This window comes from Cariama cristata, unplaced genomic scaffold (genome assembly GCF_000690535.1).
Source record: "Cariama cristata isolate BGI_N322 unplaced genomic scaffold, ASM69053v1 scaffold19210, whole genome shotgun sequence".
In the NCBI taxonomy this organism is placed as follows: Eukaryota; Metazoa; Chordata; class Aves; order Cariamiformes; family Cariamidae; genus Cariama; species Cariama cristata.
This window is the reverse complement of record NW_009595473.1, coordinates 1-18,824: the sequence shown is the minus strand read 5'-3', so window position 1 is coordinate 18,824 and position 18,824 is coordinate 1. Positions and strand designations below refer to the sequence as shown.

Here is an 18,824-nt window from a genome sequence, read left to right as displayed (position 1 = left end):
AACAGTCCTGTTTCAGCCAAACCAGGACACGTGGAGTCACATCGTACCATAAAACTAAAATGGGAAACATTTAGCATCAAAGGCTGGCTGTGTCAAAAGCGATATGACGCTAACCTGCCCTGCAGAGAACAGAGGCAGCCTGCAGCACGTAAGCATAAAGTGAAGAGCAGTCTTGTGTAGGCAAGTCATTCCTCTGCGGTGGGAATGACAGAGACTCAGCACTTTCTCCTGCACAACACGGATCAATATCCAAGAGACGCACAAGACACCATCTTAGATGAACATTCATACCACACAAAACTCCCCCCCCGCCCCAAACTGCTATCATCCATCAATCGCCACGTACTCAGCCCTGCTCCTGGGTCCACTGTCATTTAGCAGGCCAAGTGTTTTCATATGACTCGGCAAAAATCCCGGAGACAGAATAACTGCACACTAGATCTGGCAAATTCAGCGCTCAGAAGAAGGAACTCCTCTCCTCCCCTCCTCTCCATTGCCAAGCCCACCTGATAACCTCAGCACTCTGGTGAGGCACAGAATAACAGAAGTTAATTCAAGGCCTCGACACCCCATACCTATCACAGTGGTATCTGGGCAATTTGCTCTCCTGGTGCCTTGCTCGCAGGAGAGCTGGGCATAAATATGATGCTGGCATCAGAACCTAGCCCTTGATTTCTTTGGATGCAGGGTCCTGACATAGTTGTGCATAGACTTAAGTTCACTTTGGCTCCTAGTGCTGCTCCCTGGGAATGAAGAGCAAACTACTTAAAGAGTGATAATGGTCTTGCATATATAGCTTTGAAAAGAGCTCAGCATGGTGAAGAATTGAATGGCTTGGTTCTCCTATCCAAAAACAGCTCATGGGGAACAAACCATTTTCGTATTCCAGTAAGTCCAAGTGAGAGTAAAAAACCAGCAGAACTTATACGTGGTTGTTATTTTTTGTCCAGTAAACTGCAAGACCATTCTGTTTCTTTTTAACGTCAATCACAAGTGCACTTTATTTACTAGACTTCCTTTATCATTATTCTCTAGGCTGACTTTCTTCAGACTTTTCAAGTCTACTTTATGATAAGATGAATCTAATTTTCAGGTACTGTTTGGAGGTATGGGATTGGTTTAAGCCCACATTAAGAGAATACATTCCATTCTATGGTTCATTTAATCTCAACGCCTCAGTTTCCTTACATCTAACATGAAAACACTGATTTCTCCTGTTTCAAGAACAAAAAGTTACACTATAATTACTGATGTTTGCCAAGCAGTTGGCAGGTGTGCAAGGGAGGGTATGCGTCCAAATGATTACAGATACAGCACTGTATTTATGAAGTTTGTTACCTTGCTTAGGAAAAAACCAAATTTTGCAGGTATCCCACTGTGGTCTGTCTGAAAGGCTGCCCAAAGAGATTGTAGTTGAAGGGTGTGCTGTGGAATCAGCCTAGTTATTGTCCCTCTCAGAGAAGTTGCAAACGCCCATCTCTGTGAACCTGATTCTGTTCTTCCTTGCAGTGATGCAGACTGAGTGCAGTGATTCAGGATTAACTGTAACTGAGACACAAATCTGACCCGTTGGGTCAAACTCCAGGATAGTTCGTGTGCCTGGGCTCAGAAGAGCTTGGCTCTTCGCTTTCCGGGTAAATGTCTCTATTGATTTAATGCTCAGGAAAGGCTGAAGAACATTTCCCAGGCAATCCCTGCTATACTGAGGGGGCTAGCCTCACCATTCAAAACCATCAAATTCATTCCATATTGGACTGTTTTATATAATCCACAGCTTTTGACTTAACTACCTTGTTTGTAGAGTGATGTGGAATAAAAGTGGGTACCAGAAAAGAGTGGGTGTCTGGGAACAATGAACTGACATGATTTTGGTGAGGGGCTCCCCTGTGCTTGTCCCCAGCTAAGAGCATTTCTTATATTTCAGCTCTGCTTCTAAAGTAACCATGGTTCAAGGCATCAATATTTCATGAGGCATAAACGGTTCCCCTTTAGGAAAAGTAAAAGCAGTTTTTCCTGTTTGTGAGATTTCCACGTTGCCAAGAACAAGAAAGCTTTCAAAACTCTGTCTTTGCTGCTTGCAGAGCTTCACTGCCTTATAGGGTCTGAATCCCCTGGATTCACACTGAGGGCGGGCTGGGAATGCTGGCTTTTCCTCCTTCTGGGTGATTCTGGGAGGCCCGCAAATGATGTCATGGTACATTTTAAGCTACAATAACAGGAAATCATCGAGTGTTTACACTGGCAGACTGGGCTGTGATGTGATTTTCCTCCTCTTCCTCTCCGCCTCCCCCGCCCACCTCGCCCCTGCCATTGACTTCCTTGACATATCTGCTTCCTCTGATTAAAATACTACAGGGTGACAACACTGAAGGAGGAAAAAGGAAAGCGGTGGAGGGAGACAGAAAGGCGTATTTTAAAAGGATGGGTCTCCTCGTATCACTCACACAGAGCACAGTCCTCCCCCCGCCAGCCCCGCAGACGCTGTGTTAGTACAGCAGCCCAGACACAAGTCAGGAGCTTGGTCTGCGGAGGCACTGGCAGATGTACCTCGCCAAGCTGCAGACATGAAAAAGAAACTCTCCCTTCCCTAGCACAGATGAGTCACAGAAGAGATGTCCTGGGCAAAGTTTTGCTTCTGAATTTCCCTGCCACGCAGGCACATCTGAAAATATATGGCATAGGCTGATGGACCACAAGGAGGAAGAGGCCACACTTTCAGGGCTTGGGTCAGAGGAAGGATGCAAGTGAACTTTACCCAGAGACTGTGCCACAATTTGAGGCCAACATCAGGTTTCAGTCAGAGGTGAGTGAAGGTGCTGGGGTTGGGCTGGGTTTCAGGCACTGCTTGGACGAGGGATGCACAGCATGAACGTTAGATATTCTGCCCTTTCCAGCTTGCTAATAAGGAGGGAAGAAGGAGGAAGATGTGAGGAAGTATCCAGAAGACAAGGGATTCCAATGAGGAAAAAACAGGAGCATTGCTGGACGAGTTGGCTTTGGGGCAGTTCATGTTTCCCAGAGGATACAACGTGACTACATCCTTACAGCTCATTGATGCTGCACTGGGCTAGCAGAGCTCATGCAAGCAGCTTGGAGTTGGGGGATGCTAAGGAGTAGCCAGGGGTGGGTAACTCTAGAGCAGGTACCAGGATTGCTGGAGCTGAAGGAGGATGTATGAAGAGACACGTCATTTACTGCAATGTGGAAGTAAGTCTGAGATGAGAAAGATGGCAAATATTAGAGAAGTTTTCTGTAAACAAAGATGTGTAAAAGAAGCATACCTCAAGATAAGCTGGGGTCTCCTTTCTACACTCTGTCACAAGACAAGGTATCCAATGAAACTGAAAAGGCAATTCAAAGATTTTCTTTTTTTAGCACAGTATGCACTTAACCTGACATAGGGTACCACTGAGGCCACAGAATTTCTGCCTGTTCGGGAGAGAATTGGACTTTTTATAGGTAAAAAGGTCTATGGTGTATAACATACAGAAACGAAAACTGGAGCAGCAGGGTGTACAATCAGGCTAATTTCTAACCTCTCTCTTGCTAGACTGTATGCAAACTTACCCTGTTGCAAGGAAATAGCAGAGATGCAGAGGAGCCCTGTCTCTATTCCTTGAGCTCTCCTGTCCCTTGGTTTTCCATGACACAGGAATTTCATGTCTTTCAACCATTTGAAGATCCTGGTGTGTGTCTTACATTTAGCCGTCCTTATAGAGAAAGGCCTTTTCTGACATCCTCAGCAACTATGACAGATTTGCAAAGAGTGGGCTTTCTAGTCTAAAATCCTTATTTTCCGTGTATGCTTTTTTAGTGTGTGTTGGCCGTGAGCTCCTCTGACTACAGCCACAAAATAGTGGAAAGGGCACCCCCTGAAACCATGAGTGTCCTCTCCCTGAAACCCTCTGGCAGAGCATAACTGTGTGCTTCCCAGAAACATGCCCTAGTAAGCTCGCTCAGTGGGACATTTGCTCTCTTTTGCAGATAGGAAGGACATTGCATCCTGATTGAGGAACACACGACTCCAACATAGGAGACATCCATCTCCCATCCCCTGTCCAGAGAAAGGATTCACCATCTTGACCTTGGCATGGATCATCCTCAGCCCAAATGATACTTCTTTGGAGCTGAAAAAAATGCTGGATAATAAAGTGGTGTGTTTGTTTATCCTTGCTGAGACTCTAAGTTGTCAACCAAGCCTCAGGCAGAGCTGATATAGAAACAAAAGCAGAGAATGGGGCCACACTTGTCCCAGCTGATGGAGGTAATGGAGGCTTGGCTGATGCAACTCTGTTCTTCCATTTTCTGCTGCATCTCCCTGCTCCTTTCCTGTCTCATCCCGCTAAGTCTAGACATGAACAGGGTAGGAAGGGAGTGAGTAGCAAATAAAACAATTTTATTTCTATTGTCTTTTTCTCTCCATTCATGGAACATCAGCAACACTGACAGCTTTAAATCATGCCAAGAAATCTCCCAAATGGAAAAGCAAAAGGCCTGAGATAGTCACTCTGCAAAACTACTGGGATGCAGGAAGACTTTCTCAGAGCACCATGGCTCTGTTCAGTGCCTTTGAAATTGCCGATCTCCAGTTCATAAAGCTCAAGAGCAGAAAGGCAGGAAAATGTTTTAGAAAAAAATACAGTCAGTCACTGACACCCTGCATCAATGCTGCAAGTGTAAAGTGCAATTTACAGCAATTAGCGGACAGAACAGGAACGATGAAGATGTGACTCCACCACTTTAAGTTACTCAAATACTTATCTGTGGTCAGTGACAAGCTGATAGGAACTGCATTAAAGGTGCTGGTGTTATGTCCTCAGTTTTAGTAGCAATGAGGTTGTTACCTGAGGCAGCTAATCAGGGCTGTGAGGGAAAGACCATCCCAGCAATGCTCACATATTCATTATCCTCTAGCATGGGTCTATCCTGGTCCAGAATAAATAGGAATCTTTTGCCCCAAGCAGGTAGCTGGGATCTTAAGCCCACTTAAACATGTATTTCACTCCCAGACATGCTCAATCTCAAATGCTTTGCTGAATGAGGGCTTGAGGCTTTCCTCTCTTTAATAATCCCAAAGACAAATTGTAAGGGTTTACCCACTGGGAAGCTGTGCGAACTAATTAGCTCATCTTTAGGAAGCACTTCAAAGATGAAGAGTCTTGTGCACTCTAATTATTATTGTTAAATAGACCTCCACGGCAGCAGTGTGAAAGGAGAGAACTGTGCACTCTGTCACCAGCTTTTTAACAGACAAAAACCAATAGCCTAAAACTACAACCTGATCTACACTATGAAACTCTACTGGCTGCCAAGAACCATGTGAATAGATATGGATATGATTCTTACCACTGCTAACACGGAGGGCACAGAGAGTCAACTTCATGCGAGGCTGGGGTAAGGGAAGGATATTCATTTCATATTTTGCTCCCGAATGGTGGGATGAAGATTTGTTTCCAAGAAAGGCAAGCAAGCAGTAGATTAAAAACAACCTCGCTACATCTTCCATGCCTCCTTCTTAAATAGTGACAAAGCTGGCCTCGCTGGGGAATGACTTCCGCAGTTTGGCAGCCAGGAGGGAGGCTGGCTGCAATTAAGGCTTTCGGTGGGAATTACGAGAGAGAGTCACTCCTCACCGGTTTTCCTCCAATGCTCCTCTGCAGGCAGGGGCAGGCTGAAAGAAGGATACTCAAAGTGTTGTAGGAAGCATTTCCCCTTACCACAAGCAGCTGTTTTTCCAGGCACAACCTTTATGCTGAAAAGAAGTTTGTTCAACATGTGGTAGCATCGGAGTGGTTAAAAGCTGTCTGGCCACAGCAAGTGGACAGGTCTGCCCCCCCCACTCTCCCATCGTTCAGTCAGCAGAGATATTCCATCACTTCTTTGCAAACTTTGTGGGATCTGAATGAAAACCTTTTCGGACAAGTACAACATCATCAAATCTAAGTATGTCCAGGAGAGCAGTGCTACATTTGCACAGAAACACAGAAAGGCAGAAGTATCTGGAAGGGGCACTACTTGCCCTTCAATAAGGAAAACTTTAATAGCATGACCGTCTGAGAGTCAATGCATCTCTTGAGAGTGCTTATTCTTGAGTTCTGAGAAACATCCAGATTTGGGAACTTCCATTCACTTCCCGCATGTGTCAAATGCATTTGCTTTCTGTGAATCAGAGCCTGGGGCTTCACCAGGCTCTGACTTCACCATCCGCAACTGAATTTCCCTTTGCTGCTGAGTCACTCTGCCCACAGACACGCTGTGCAGACGCCCTGTGTGGATGCAGGCTGAATGATTGTGGCAGTGTGCTGCACCAGACCCTAAATTTTCTGTACCCTGAGGGCTCAGGAAAGTCGCTGCCCTCACTGGCACAAGAACCTCTCGCCAGTCATGGTGCTGGCAGTATTTCGGGTAGCCGAGAACATGGCTGTTTCTCTGACAGTGTCCTGAGCTGCATCAGTGGTCCATCTCATGCACTTCATGGGTACAGTAATCTGACATCCTATCCCTTCTGTGAACAGTATCCACCTCTGTAATAGCCTTTGTAAGGGAAGAGAGAAGCAGTGGATGGGGTTTGGACCTTCCCATAATGAAACACTTGACCAGGAGGTTTCTTGCGAGGGGCTTATGGCTTCTTCGTCCCAGCCTTGGGCAGGCTGGGTGCAATAACTGCACCATGTTCAAAGCACAGGGGGCCCAGCGTTGTCACAACCCCAAGAAGCACAGCAGCAAGCACATGCTTTGGAGTATTTGGGGACACTATGGAGTTAACATGGCTAAAATCACTGGAAATTCAGCTGATCAAGTGTAGATAATATCAAGAAAACAGACTCAGAATACAGGGACAGAAGTACTGAACTTTTAGCTGCTTTCAGGCTGCCATCGGATGGAAAGCAAGTAGGATTTAATATTATCTAAGAGTGATGAACAGCCACTGTGAGCAGTCCTCTACTTCAGTTTGAATCACGCTCACCTCGCAACCTCTGCAACTGTGTGGGAATACGCAAGATTAAATTGCATCAGCGAATTTGCTGCCACTCTGTGGCAAAAGGGGTAGGGAGATGGAGCGTGAAACTGGCTGCGGATCAATGCAAGAAAAGGGTGTGGAACACAGCACGCTTGGCTACCTTGGTCAGGCTCCCATTTCCAGCGGCACCAAAGAACCTCACTTTGGACAGTTATGCCTCCAAAGCTCATTCAAGCAAGAAAACCAATAACCAGGATGACTCATTCTGTCTTGCTGCAGAAGGCTTTATTCTTCCTTTCTCTGCTGCTCCTGACGAGCGGACAACACTAGTCTGAAAGTGCCTGGCTGGGCATAAAACACACTTGTTTGGAAACCTAGCTTGGAAACCAAGCTCACGTGGAAATGCCAAAGGGTATGGGGGTCTAGCAGAGACCTCATGATCGCGAATTTATTTATCATGCAAGGCATCAGAAACAGCTTAGTCCTTAACCCGCTGTGAGACAATTTGTGTTAAATATTTCATTTTAAAGTAAAAGAGGAACGAGTTTTGGAATAGGATAAGAAAACAAGCATTCAGGGTGAATGTAGCAACCTAGGAAGACAGTGACTTCTAAGCATAAAGTGCAGGGCATGGCTGGGTAAGGAAACCACCCACCTAAAAATCACGTCTGGGAGCCAAATAAAATCCATCCCCATGCCATTGCTCTCATGTCCTCCTAGATCACCTCTGGCATGAGACCTGACTCCCTACTCGCATCCAAGCACTGCAAAAGCGATGGAAAGCTGATCAGAGGCTACAGATACCAGCTTCCCAGCAGGGCCAAAGGAGCAGGTCGTAAGCATGAATAAGCCTCAGTACCTTCCTTTGTTGGGCTGCACTGGAGTCATCGGGGAATTGTCCCACAAACTGTTCTTATGGTGGATAACACCAGCAGGCAGCAGTGGTTTTCCCTGATCACTCACTAAAGCACAACTCTTCACAGTGCTCCTCTTGCTGGGAAATCTGCAGCTAAGAGACTCCACAAGAGAGAGAAGTATGGTCTAGAGAGGGGAAGGGCCTCTCACCTGCTTTGGCAAAGCCGTACTGCCAAGAACAGGCCCCTCTTCTCCATCACTTTTGCACTGTGGGAAGCTGTGTTGGTGTTTCCCAGTGACAAGCAGCTCCTCATCCTTCCACACTGGGGAGCACTGGGAGCATGAAAGGAGGGAGAGCTGTACCTATTCCATGCTGATTCCCAGGTCAGCACAAGTTAGCGGCACCGGTCAGCATGCACAAGGGAATTTTCTGCTGGGAAATCCTAAACTGTTTTGCAGGAATGTGTTCTTTTTTACTGATATTTTCATGAAAGAAGTCAAAAGTGCTCTTTGTCGTACGATTTAGTTTTAGGTAGTCCTGTGAGGAGCGAGGAGTTGGGACTCAAGGATCCTTATGGGTCCCTTCCAACTTGAGATATTCTGATTGTATGAACAGTGGGGTTTTTTTACATTCTGATCAATAAAGATGGAAGGATTTTGATGAGCTAAAAGTACCTCATTACATCTTTCTCATTTTGGACATTACATCTGTATTAACACATTATTAATCACTCTTATAATTATTATTATATACATTATATATCACTGTTAGAGTTGTTAGGCATTGGAACGGGCTCCCCAGGGAGGTGGTGGAGTCATCGTCCCTGGAGGGGTTCAAAAAACGTTTAGATGTGGTACTTCAAGACATGGTTTAGCGGGCATGGTGCCATCAGGTATATGGTTGGACTTGATGATCTTTGAGGTCTCTTCCAACCGTAATGATTCTGTGATTCTATGATTATTGTGTTTGTATGTTAGACACATATAGACGTTTTCTCTTGTTTTGCCTTTATTGCAATCAAGTGATTTTACCAAATCAAAATGAGAAAATTTGGTATTCTCAAAGTGATTCTTTCACTCTGGACCTACCTGCTGATCACTGGACTGTGTGACCCTGGTAATTGTCACTGGACGTGATCCTGACCCTGGTCTAGAGATTCACTTCTTCTCACCACAAATTTGGCTCATGATGAGGATTCTTGGCTGAATCTGGCTGCCATCTCGGGGTCTGCCCTGTTCACCTCACCTCACTTGGTCCTGTGTAGCTGGGTCCTGGCTGACAAGGACCCTGCTCGAGCAGTTGTGCTTTTGTGCTTGACTCCTGGCTCCCTGACCCTTCACGAGCCACTGGCTCCCACTGCATCCTGACAATCTGATTCTTAAGAGCTACCCAGTTTTTTACCTTTTTATTCTGCTTCAAAATAAAAGCACATTACGAACTGCTGGGATCCCATCTGGATGGGAATCCGCACAAAGGCCACTTTCACTGTACATGAAAGACTCTGACCTGAATCCCATTTGGGTAGTTAAGTTAATACTGTGGCGAAAAACGTCTTGTCATGCCCGATGCTCAGTGACTGGGAAGTTGAAGGTTTGGGTGGGGACAGCGCACTGAGTAAAACGCCACCAGTTTCTCTCGCTCTCTGTTGTGAATCCCAGCCTCAATACCGAAATCTGCTCTAGGCTTTTTCACAGTCTGCAGTCAAAGCTTGTACCCTCTCCCCTTTTTTTTCAGGAAGAGCCTGCCATGCCCTCTGTAAGGGTTGTGTGTCCACGGCCCAGCTATGAGAAAAGCGACGGTGCAGCAGTCAGGCTGACATGAACATCCCCTGCTGGGAAAGCATCTCCTCCGTGATCTCCAGCTCCAGGACTCATCACCGAAGGCTTCAGTTTGCTGCACCGAGCTGGTGGGAGATGAGCTCGTGCGTTAGGAATTGTTTCATCCTTGTGCTTCACCTGGGAGCACGACCCCTTCGCCCTGTCTTCAGCCAGCGGCTCCAGCACGGTGAGGCCCAGAGAGCGTCTGGTCGGGACTGGGGTGCACACACCCAGTGCCACAACTGCGCAGGGGGCAAGGTGCTGGTAGCCGGGGGCTCAGGGGCCCCTCTGTGAGAGGCGGCTGGGGGCCAGCCTGTGCCAGACACAGCCGGGTCCAGCCAGCTCTAGCCAGCTCCAGCTGACCCACCCCAGGGCAGGGCTGAGCCTGTCAGCCAGGCTGGGTGGGAGGGGGCAGAAGAGTCAGGAGTGAAGGAGTAAAGTTGAGCCCAGAAAAAATGGGGAGGGGAGGGTGTTGGTTTCATTTTTTCATTTTTTTCTCACTATCTGAATCTATTTTAATTAGCAGTAATCTAATTCTCCCCAGGTCGAGTCTGTTTTGCTTGTGACAGTAATTGGAAAGTGATCTCCCTGTCTTTATCTTGACTGACAAGCTTTTCCATCTTATTTTCTCTCCCCATCCTGTTGCGGAGGGGAGTGAGAAAGCGGCTGCACGGGCATCTGGCTGCTGGCCAGGGTTAACCCACCACAATAACCCACCTCATTGCCCAGTCCCAGACAGGCAATACAGCCCACGATCACGCTGTCTGCAATGTCTTTAGCTCTGCTATTAGCAATTAGCAACGTGGCAAAAGTTGCACTACGCAACCAGGAGAGCTTGGCCAGGACGCCGTGAGGCTCAGGCTGTCTAGGCTCCAGGGCGTGGGCTGAGGTCGCTTTTCAGGCACAAATCCACAAGATGGTCTTGAGAGCAAGCTAGACCCTTGCTTTACTGACCCCATAGACTCAAATACCCTCAGAGGCCCAGACTGAGGATGTCCGAAGGCCCAAAGGAGCCTGGATTCAAGAGCGGATGCCCTAGTTTTGATTACCAGGGGAGTTCCGTACATAGATGTCAGTGAAACCAGAGTAGTACAGCCACTCCTTGCCGCTGGAGTTGAATTAGTCCTATGCTCACGAATGCCACAGCTTCAACATGCATCTAGTTTGGGGTGAAGGCAGACAACTGGAGGTATTAAACTTTGAAAACAGTACTGGAAGAAACCACTTTCTGTTTGCATTCAAGTGATCCAGCTCACATTGTGGCAATGGGCTGGGCAAGTAACAGGACCGTCTATCTCTATCTTGAAGCAATTTCTCTTTGCTTTGAGACATATGGGGAACATACCCAGGGAAGTCCCAAGTACTTCAGAGTCTCCTGCAGGACAGTCTGTGATATATGTCCTTCCTTTTCAACACAGTTGCCTTCTGGTGTTTTCACAAATGACAGGTATAACTTAAATGGGGTTTTGGAAACCACTAATCTTATTTTCAGCCCCGAGATATCTGTTCTCCAAGCCTTCAAATCCCTAACCCTAGCATAGAGGCAGTTTTATGATTTATATATTATATTATTAATATACAGAAAGCTATTTTTCCACAGTATCTTCTGGTGACTGGATAAACTCAAAAGAGGCAGCTCCAGCATGTAGCCAAAATAATGTATTTCCATGTTTAGCTCTTTGAAACTCAGCTGGATGATTATTCTCTGGAGTGAATTATATCATTCATTGCACTGTTCTCTAAGTTAAGTGTATTTTTTAATCCATTGTTTTCCTTACATATATAGCACTTTGGTTTTCAGAAAATGAGACTCGTTCCCCAAGGATACCATAACATCTACATTATGAAGATCATGAGCAAGGCATTGAAATCCAACTAAAGCTTGGCAACACTTCATCAATGATGATTGTCCACAAACTGCTCTTTAATTGAACAACAACTATTGAGCTAACCATTTCTGCTTGCCACCAACTCCCATGCAGATTTTTTGAACTTAGAGTACATATTCATCCTCTGATAAACGCAGTGCTGAGTTCTCAGCAGGGTTAGATCCTTTGATCCAGAAGAACTACAGTTCCTCTATCGTATCGACATTCACTCTATGTTGCCGCTGTAACTGCTGGTTTTACGACAAACAGGAGTGGACACTATCTGACGCGACAGGGACATACAGCTGGATCTCAATCGAGCTGTGTTACGGAAAGCAGTGTAATGCCCTGCTCTGATGTTCACATCGTGCTTCCTGTGCAGAAATGGGACTACCCTGTGCGTTTAGAGAGCACCCTCTTCTGAGGGCAGCAGTGACGGCTGCCCTCCTCAATTCCAGAAAATCTGTCTCAAGTGAAGCATCTGCTGAAAAATGGACGAGCAGCAGCAGAGCTGGCTGAACGCAGAAATAAACACTGCGGCATTCTGAACCACATCCTAACTTTGCAGCCGGTAACATGCAACTGTTCCAGTGGATTTGACTTGGATTCGTAAAATGGGGTCATGGCCTATGATTAGGTCATGGACCCTTTCCCAGACTGGGGAAAACACAAGAACTGGCCTGGTAAATCTCTGTTAAACTGTTGCAATTAATACGAATTTCCAAGAAGACTATGTATGTCTACAGAAAACAGCACCACTTTGATCTAATTAAGAAAAATTCCTATGCACCAGCTTTACCCTGCTCACCCCCACTACTCTATGCGTAGCAAAGGTGGGTGCAGGAGAACACCTCGACCTTCCTTCCAGTGCCAGGGTGTCTCCAAATTCTTGTGTGCTTTGTGCCTGAAATGTTCACAGAGTTTTTTCTTTCTCTTTAGACAAAAACTAATTCACTGTAATTGCATTGGAATAAAGGGAAATTACCTCTATGCAGTGTTTCAATAAAAATAAAGCAGCCTTTAAATGCTTTACTGAACAGAAAAATCATAATGACAGACAAAACTTAACCAAAATTGAAATTAAAATGCAGCCTTAATGAAATTTACATACATAAATGTTATTGCATACAGAAACTTTTACATACTAAACAAAATAATTTTAGCACATCATCCTGCTATCCAAACAATTGGATGTGGGTTTTTGTCATACCTCAACAACAATTTTTATTTCAAAATTAAACATAGGTAACAATTAAGACTATCCAGTTAAGAGGTAAATATTCCTAGTTTATATCTTAAATATTCCTAGTTTATATCTATGCCTTAAGAAAGTAAATGACATTAAAATTATATGGAGAACTGTAGGTTATGTTCTTCTTTTTGAAAAGCAAAGACCATATAGATATTTTGGCTAATTGCACAGTGACTTTGTTACATAAAAATCAAGAACTGTTGAAATGTGTTGATCCACTGGAAGCGTCCAGTGAAATTTCGATCTCACGGAGGTTAAGGAAAGGTTGCCATTGACTTCAGCAGAGCCAAAAAGGATTTGCTGTCGGAGGGCTCCCTCGCTGCTACCCAAATGCCACAGCAATTCCTGTGAGCCTGCAAAGCAGGTTACCAAAGAGTGCTGGCTCTCAGGACCACAGGCATTCAGTTCAGCCTGCCGCCTTCTTTACATCTGTGTGTGAGCACAGGCAAACCAGACGTACTGGCTTGTTTAGGTAAAATGAGGAAAGACAACATTGTTAAAAAAAAAAAAAACCACAACACCCCATTCTTCCTCCTCGCTGTCAGAGCAGGACCATGCACAAATCTTCTTTCCCAGCACGCAAAAGGAGATTATGGTCTGTCAGGCGAAGGAGGGCATAGCTAGCATCACAGGTTGTATGCCAGCTGAGGGAATATGCTGTGGCCCCAAGCCATGGAACTGGGCTATGTGGTGCGTCACGATGATAATGCATCATCACAGGCTGCCTCCAAACGGCTAGATGAGAAACTGTGGCATGTAAAGGAGCATGGGATGAAGTACAATACGGGAAAGACCCATGGGATTCGACAGGTCTGATCAGTTGTGTATCAAGTACTGCAACCTGAGGCCTCACCAATGGTTTGAAATATGCTAAGGCAGCAAGTAAATGCAGTAAAAACGATTTGCACTCCCTTCCCACCAAAGGGACTAAACCACGCTGAAGGTTTACTGCCAAAGGCAAAGGGGAACAGAGGTTCTGAACCGTTACACGATTTGCACTCCCTTCCCACCAAAGGGATTAAACCACGCTGAAGGTTCACTGCCAAAGGCAAAGGGAAACAGAGGTTCTGAAGCGTTAATGTTTCTTGCTCCTTTTCAGCTTCTGTTTGGAGAAAGCAATGTCATAATAGCTTTTAAATTTCACCAGGAAAATGGGTATTGGGATGGTAATAGTTAACATACCAAATACTGCAGCTAAGCCTGCTGTCACTTGGCCAACTGTGGTGAAAGGGATGATATCTCCATAGCCCACTGTAGTGAGTGTGATCAAAGCCCACCAGAAGCAAACAAGAATGTCAGTGAAGTGCAGCTCCCCTGTGTAGGAGGAATGGCTACCCAGCAATTCCCCATAGAAAAAGAGAGAGCCAAAGAAGAGCGTCTCAAAGGCCAAAATCATCAGCAGGATGCACATCTCTCTGAGGCTAGACTTGAGGGTGTAGCACAGAACCCTGAGGATCAGTGGCGTTTCTATCAGCTTGGATATCTTCAGGAGTTTGAGGAGATAGACAATGCGAACAAAGCCCAACCAAAGCCCCAGGCTTGGCATTCTCTGAATCTGCCCAGCCACAAAGAGTTCAATATAAACTGGGAAGAGGGAGAGGAAGTCAACGACGTTCAGGGGATTTTGGAAGAACAACTTCTTGTCTGGGCAGAAACAAAATCGCACAGAGAACTCAAAAGTAAACCAGAGGACACAGAAAAGCTCTAGATGAAGCAAGTAGGCAGCCTGGTGATAATAGGGTTCATGGTCATTGTGGGAGACCTCAGAATAGCCAACAGAGGTGAAGTTAGCAGTAAAGAACTCAAATTGTGCCTTGGTCTCCTCACAGAATATGATGACAATTCCAACGATGAACAGCAGAGAAACAAAAGCTAAGCACTGCAGAGGGAGAAAAGGACACACATGCAATTAGTTCAATAAACAAGTTTCACGTAATCTCATTGCCCCCCCACCACCCCAGGATCACCTCCACAGGCACAGTGCAATCCCAGACTAATCTTTCTCAAATCACCATTGCTTTGCTCACATGGAGTGCATTTTCTCCTACCAGATTTGAAAAATAATAGAGAAGACTGGAGTCAAAGAAAAAGCAACCTGAACTCCTACACTGGAGTTTGTAAGGAAGGGGAAATGTCCAACAGCTGGAGTAAAGCGGACAGATCCACACTGAGGGCCTATTCAGCACTAAATGTTGGCTCCAGAAATACCAGCAGCACAGAAAACATCCTCTGCAGTCTCTGACTTGTGTTTGTTGCTCTGCATGCCTGACATTTTAAAGAGGCACAGGGCATGCACTTTGTACAGAGAACAGGGACAAGAGGAGGAGAGAAGGAGGTGTCTGTTAATGAGGAGAGAGAATTTTATTTTCTTTTTTAATCTGGGACCCAAAGCATACTTATCAAAGCTATGAACCCATTAGCATTTTTCATGGACCTGCTCCAGTAATCCCAAAGGACACAGGCTGTGTCCATCTCCACGTATAGTATTACCTTAGCACTGAACGAGGAAAAGGGTTTTTCAAACATAGACCAAATCTTTGGCTGCCACCTCGTTTGCCAGCTGAAATCTCTTCTTTCTGTCTGGACTATGAGGCACTGGTCATCAGTCTGTTCATTTTCATCCCAAATGTTAAACTCCTCTGGCTGCACCTCCTTGTTATTCAGCTTCAGCCAGCAGCAGGATGCTATCTGCGTCTCATTTATTTCCCAGAAAGCCAGCTCTTCTTCTAAGACTGACCTACAGGTATCAATGGGGCAGTGGAAATGTTTGGTCCTATAATAGTTCAACACATAGCTGAAGATCTCAGCACTCCTATCAAAAAAGAACTCTTTGGTGGTGGGATCATAGTCGTAGATGCTTGGGGCATGGGGCTCTGTTAGGCTGCACAGCTTGGTCCCTGGGAAGGTCTGGAGGGTGCTGCTGTATGTCTCGTATCTGACTCCCCCAATATTCAGGATGATTTTTTCTTTGGAGCCTTCCATCTCTGAGGGAGGAGGGAGGTGCAAGTCCTTAGAGGTTCTTGTTTATCTTCAGTCTAAAAGAGAAAAACACAAATTGAAAGTAGTAAAGCAAGTTTTGGAGCAGGAAGGTTTTTCAGGGTACCTCATTCCAGTGCTTCTAAAGCACCTTTTGTACCTGAAACGTGCATCTCCTATAGGGAGGAACGCACTTCTGCCATTCCCCATCATATTCAGTGCCTGTTCCTAGACTCTGCTCCATGGCCGTATTGTCTGAGCACTTCTCAGGACATGCATCAAACAAAAAGACAAACATCTGGTTTGCATTGCTCTCCCTCTCAGCTTCTCCCCATGGGGACAGAGCACACAGTCCAGAGTCTGTTTCACCACATTTCTTCATACACTGTAGATAATTATTGCAGTAAACTCATTTGAGGTGAAGTTCTCATTCCCAAGACATTCCTTCCACTATGCCTCCCCTTGTCTAGTTCTTCCATCTCCACCCCCATTTTCTTTCTCCACAAGCAGTTTCTTGCAGAGACATCCATGTGCCAAAGAGGTAAAACAGTCATCAACAGCTTATTCACCAAACAAGTCTTTAAAACATAATCTCCTGTGTTAAGCCTGGCATAACAAGTTTCACAAGAGACCCTGCTGCCTGGTGGGTACATTTAGGTTGTCTTGAGTTATGTTTTTTCCTTGAGTCTTCCCTGTACAGAGTCCCACTGAGCCAAATCACCTTTCCCTCTGCAGGAAGTTGCTCCTTACCTGGAATCTATGCGCAGGATTCCTGGACTAGATAGAAATGCAGAACAACATACTGCCTCCTCCTTGAGGGCCGGCTGACATCTCAAAATAGCACCAGAACCTGTTGCCAAGGCCTCTGGCATTGGAAAGCACGTTCAGTTGCTTATTTCCTATAATACATTCCCTGTTTTGCTCTTCAAAATCCAACATACCTGGGATAAACTTGAGCCCTGTTTGATGAACATTATTCTAAGAAGAGAGAGAAACGAAGGATCTCTGTAGCCTCAGGAGCACAGAGGAGAGGTGCAGAATAGGGGCAGGATGTCTCTTGAGAAAGTGACTACAGCTGTCTTTCACACACAGCTATCCACTTCTGACTGTCTGTACCACTCTGCTTCCCCTCCTCCATTCCTACACATTTCCATCCAACCTTCTCTTATGCCCTGCATTTCTAGTTCTGGCCCTTCTCTTCTTGCAGCAGAGCAAGACTGTCTATCTTTCCTGCTTGGACTCTCTTACCCAGAGGTGGCTGCTTAGTGCGCTGAGACCACGCACACAGAAATTCCAGTTGTCCCTCCTCCCTTTTTTGCAGAGAGTGCTGAGCATGGGAGTCACGGGTCACTTCTGCAACAAACCTTTCCATCTAGGATCAGCAGGGAAACAAGCCTTGCACCAGGGGAGACTCCCAGAAGTAAAGAACTACATACAGCGCCTCATTCAGCTTTATCAGATAAGGCTGGAACCTGCAGCTTGGTCACACACTTACGGCACAAGAGAATTACTGCCCACCTGCTGTCCTTGCCAATCCCAACATATGGGAGGCTTGATGCAGCTTCACCCTAAAACTCCCACTAACTTCAACGAGAGCAGGATTGAGCGTAAGGACTAAATGTGTGCAGGCACTGCATGGTAGTTGCTGCACAGGAATCCACACGCTGTGACTCTAAGCAGGTTAGATTAATTCAGACGCGGCAAACCTGGAATTACGCTATTGGCCTCTGTTGCCTTGCTCTCTAAAGAGCACAGTGATTTTTGAGATCCCAGCTAAACTTGCCTTTATCTGCTTAGAATGCCAGATACCTCCTGCTCAAAAATAACAATCCCCATGTGAGAAATGAGCAAAGTGCCATTTCATATTCTTACCTTGGTGCCATTGCAGCAACTCTGCAACCAGAAGAAAGGAGAAGAGACTGGGAAGAATAGAGAGAGAAATTCAGTGAAAACAGGATGTTCGATGGCTAGTCTCCAAAGCTCAAGTCTCATAGATGCCAGAAAACAAACCCAGCCAATAGCACTGAAAAGATGCAGAGGCCCCTCTCCCTTGCTCTTTGCCCTATCAGCAGTCGCTCTCCCCACTCCAGGGAGTAACACTCGAACAAGAAAGCAACAACTGCCAGGCCAGATATGCTCTGACTACTCTGCCACCCGCTGCTCTACTAACAATCCGAAATGGCCACGGTGTTTGGGAAATACATGGAGCTCAAACGTCTTAGGACCAATTAAACTACCAAGCCACAGAAAGGCAGAGCGAGCATTGTTCCTTCTTGGCTGTGCCTTATTCAAGTTTAAAAATAACGTAGAAAACAACAGGATCAAACAAACCAACCACCTGACCTCCCATCTTTGTGTCACACTCTCTCCTTTTTTTTTGTTTAAAGGACTTTCTCTTCGCTTCTGGATGACCCAAAGCTTAATTTTTTGCACCCACTGATTCTAAATACATTTAAATGCATTAAAAGCTACAAGGAGTTTTAGCTTTCCAGTATAAGCATTTCTGCAGAGAATGTTCCTAAAAAGGGTGAGGATGATTAACAGTTTTGCAAACAAAATCTGGCTTCGGAATATTGAACAAAAAAGCTTCAGCTATCCTAAACTCCAGGAAGAAGGTTGGCACATAGTTGTTAATCCCAGTCAAGAAGGCATGCTGTGTGTGAAATTTCCTTTCAGCTGACATTCCAAGGCCGTTCCTAGCTATCACCTCTACTTACTTCAAACTCTTTGGAAAGAAAGTAGGAGAAGGAATTTCCTTATTCCCAGCAAGCACAAGACTATTCAGGAGGGCTCTGGGGGCTTCCTTTTCAGTTATACAAATGAAAAGCAGATTCATGTCTCTTTAGAGGAAGTATTATCACGGTTCACCTATATTACCCTGATACACTGAAACCTCTTTTCTTTTAAAAAAATAGGTTTTCTATTCAGGTCTTTTACCTAGATAGCAGTCTGGTTCTTCATTCCTCACGGGCACTTCACCTGCAGCTGCAAGTAACCTCACTCATGCTAACCATCCAGATTCCCAAAGTACTACAGGGACACCTGTCACCGATTAAGGCTGGGCCGGGGGTGGCAGATGCTCTCTGTTAACCCC

At 45.6% G+C, this 18,824-nt stretch overlaps 1 protein-coding gene across 1 annotated transcript; it reads right to left on the bottom strand.

Moving 5' to 3' along the window:
- Positions 1-13,829: 13,829 nt before the first annotated feature.
- On the bottom strand, positions 13,830-15,736 carry LOC104163359 (potassium voltage-gated channel subfamily C member 1-like). The gene is made up of 2 exons (XM_009702352.1): positions 15,245-15,736; positions 13,830-14,633 (listed from the first exon to the last, which is right to left on the bottom strand). Exons 1-2 carry the CDS (start codon positions 15,734-15,736, stop codon positions 13,830-13,832), a joined length of 1,296 nt encoding a protein of 431 aa, XP_009700654.1.
- Positions 15,737-18,824: the final 3,088 nt, after the last annotated feature.

Coding starts and splice junctions, on each gene's coding strand:
- LOC104163359 (XM_009702352.1), bottom strand. CDS start 15,736: ATGGAAGGCTCCAAAGAAAAAATCATCCTGAATATTGGGGGAGTCAGA. Junction 14,634..15,244: donor TTTCCTCGTTCAGTGCTAAG/GTAATACTATAC, acceptor CTCCCTCTGCAG/TGCTTAGCTTTTGTTTCTCT.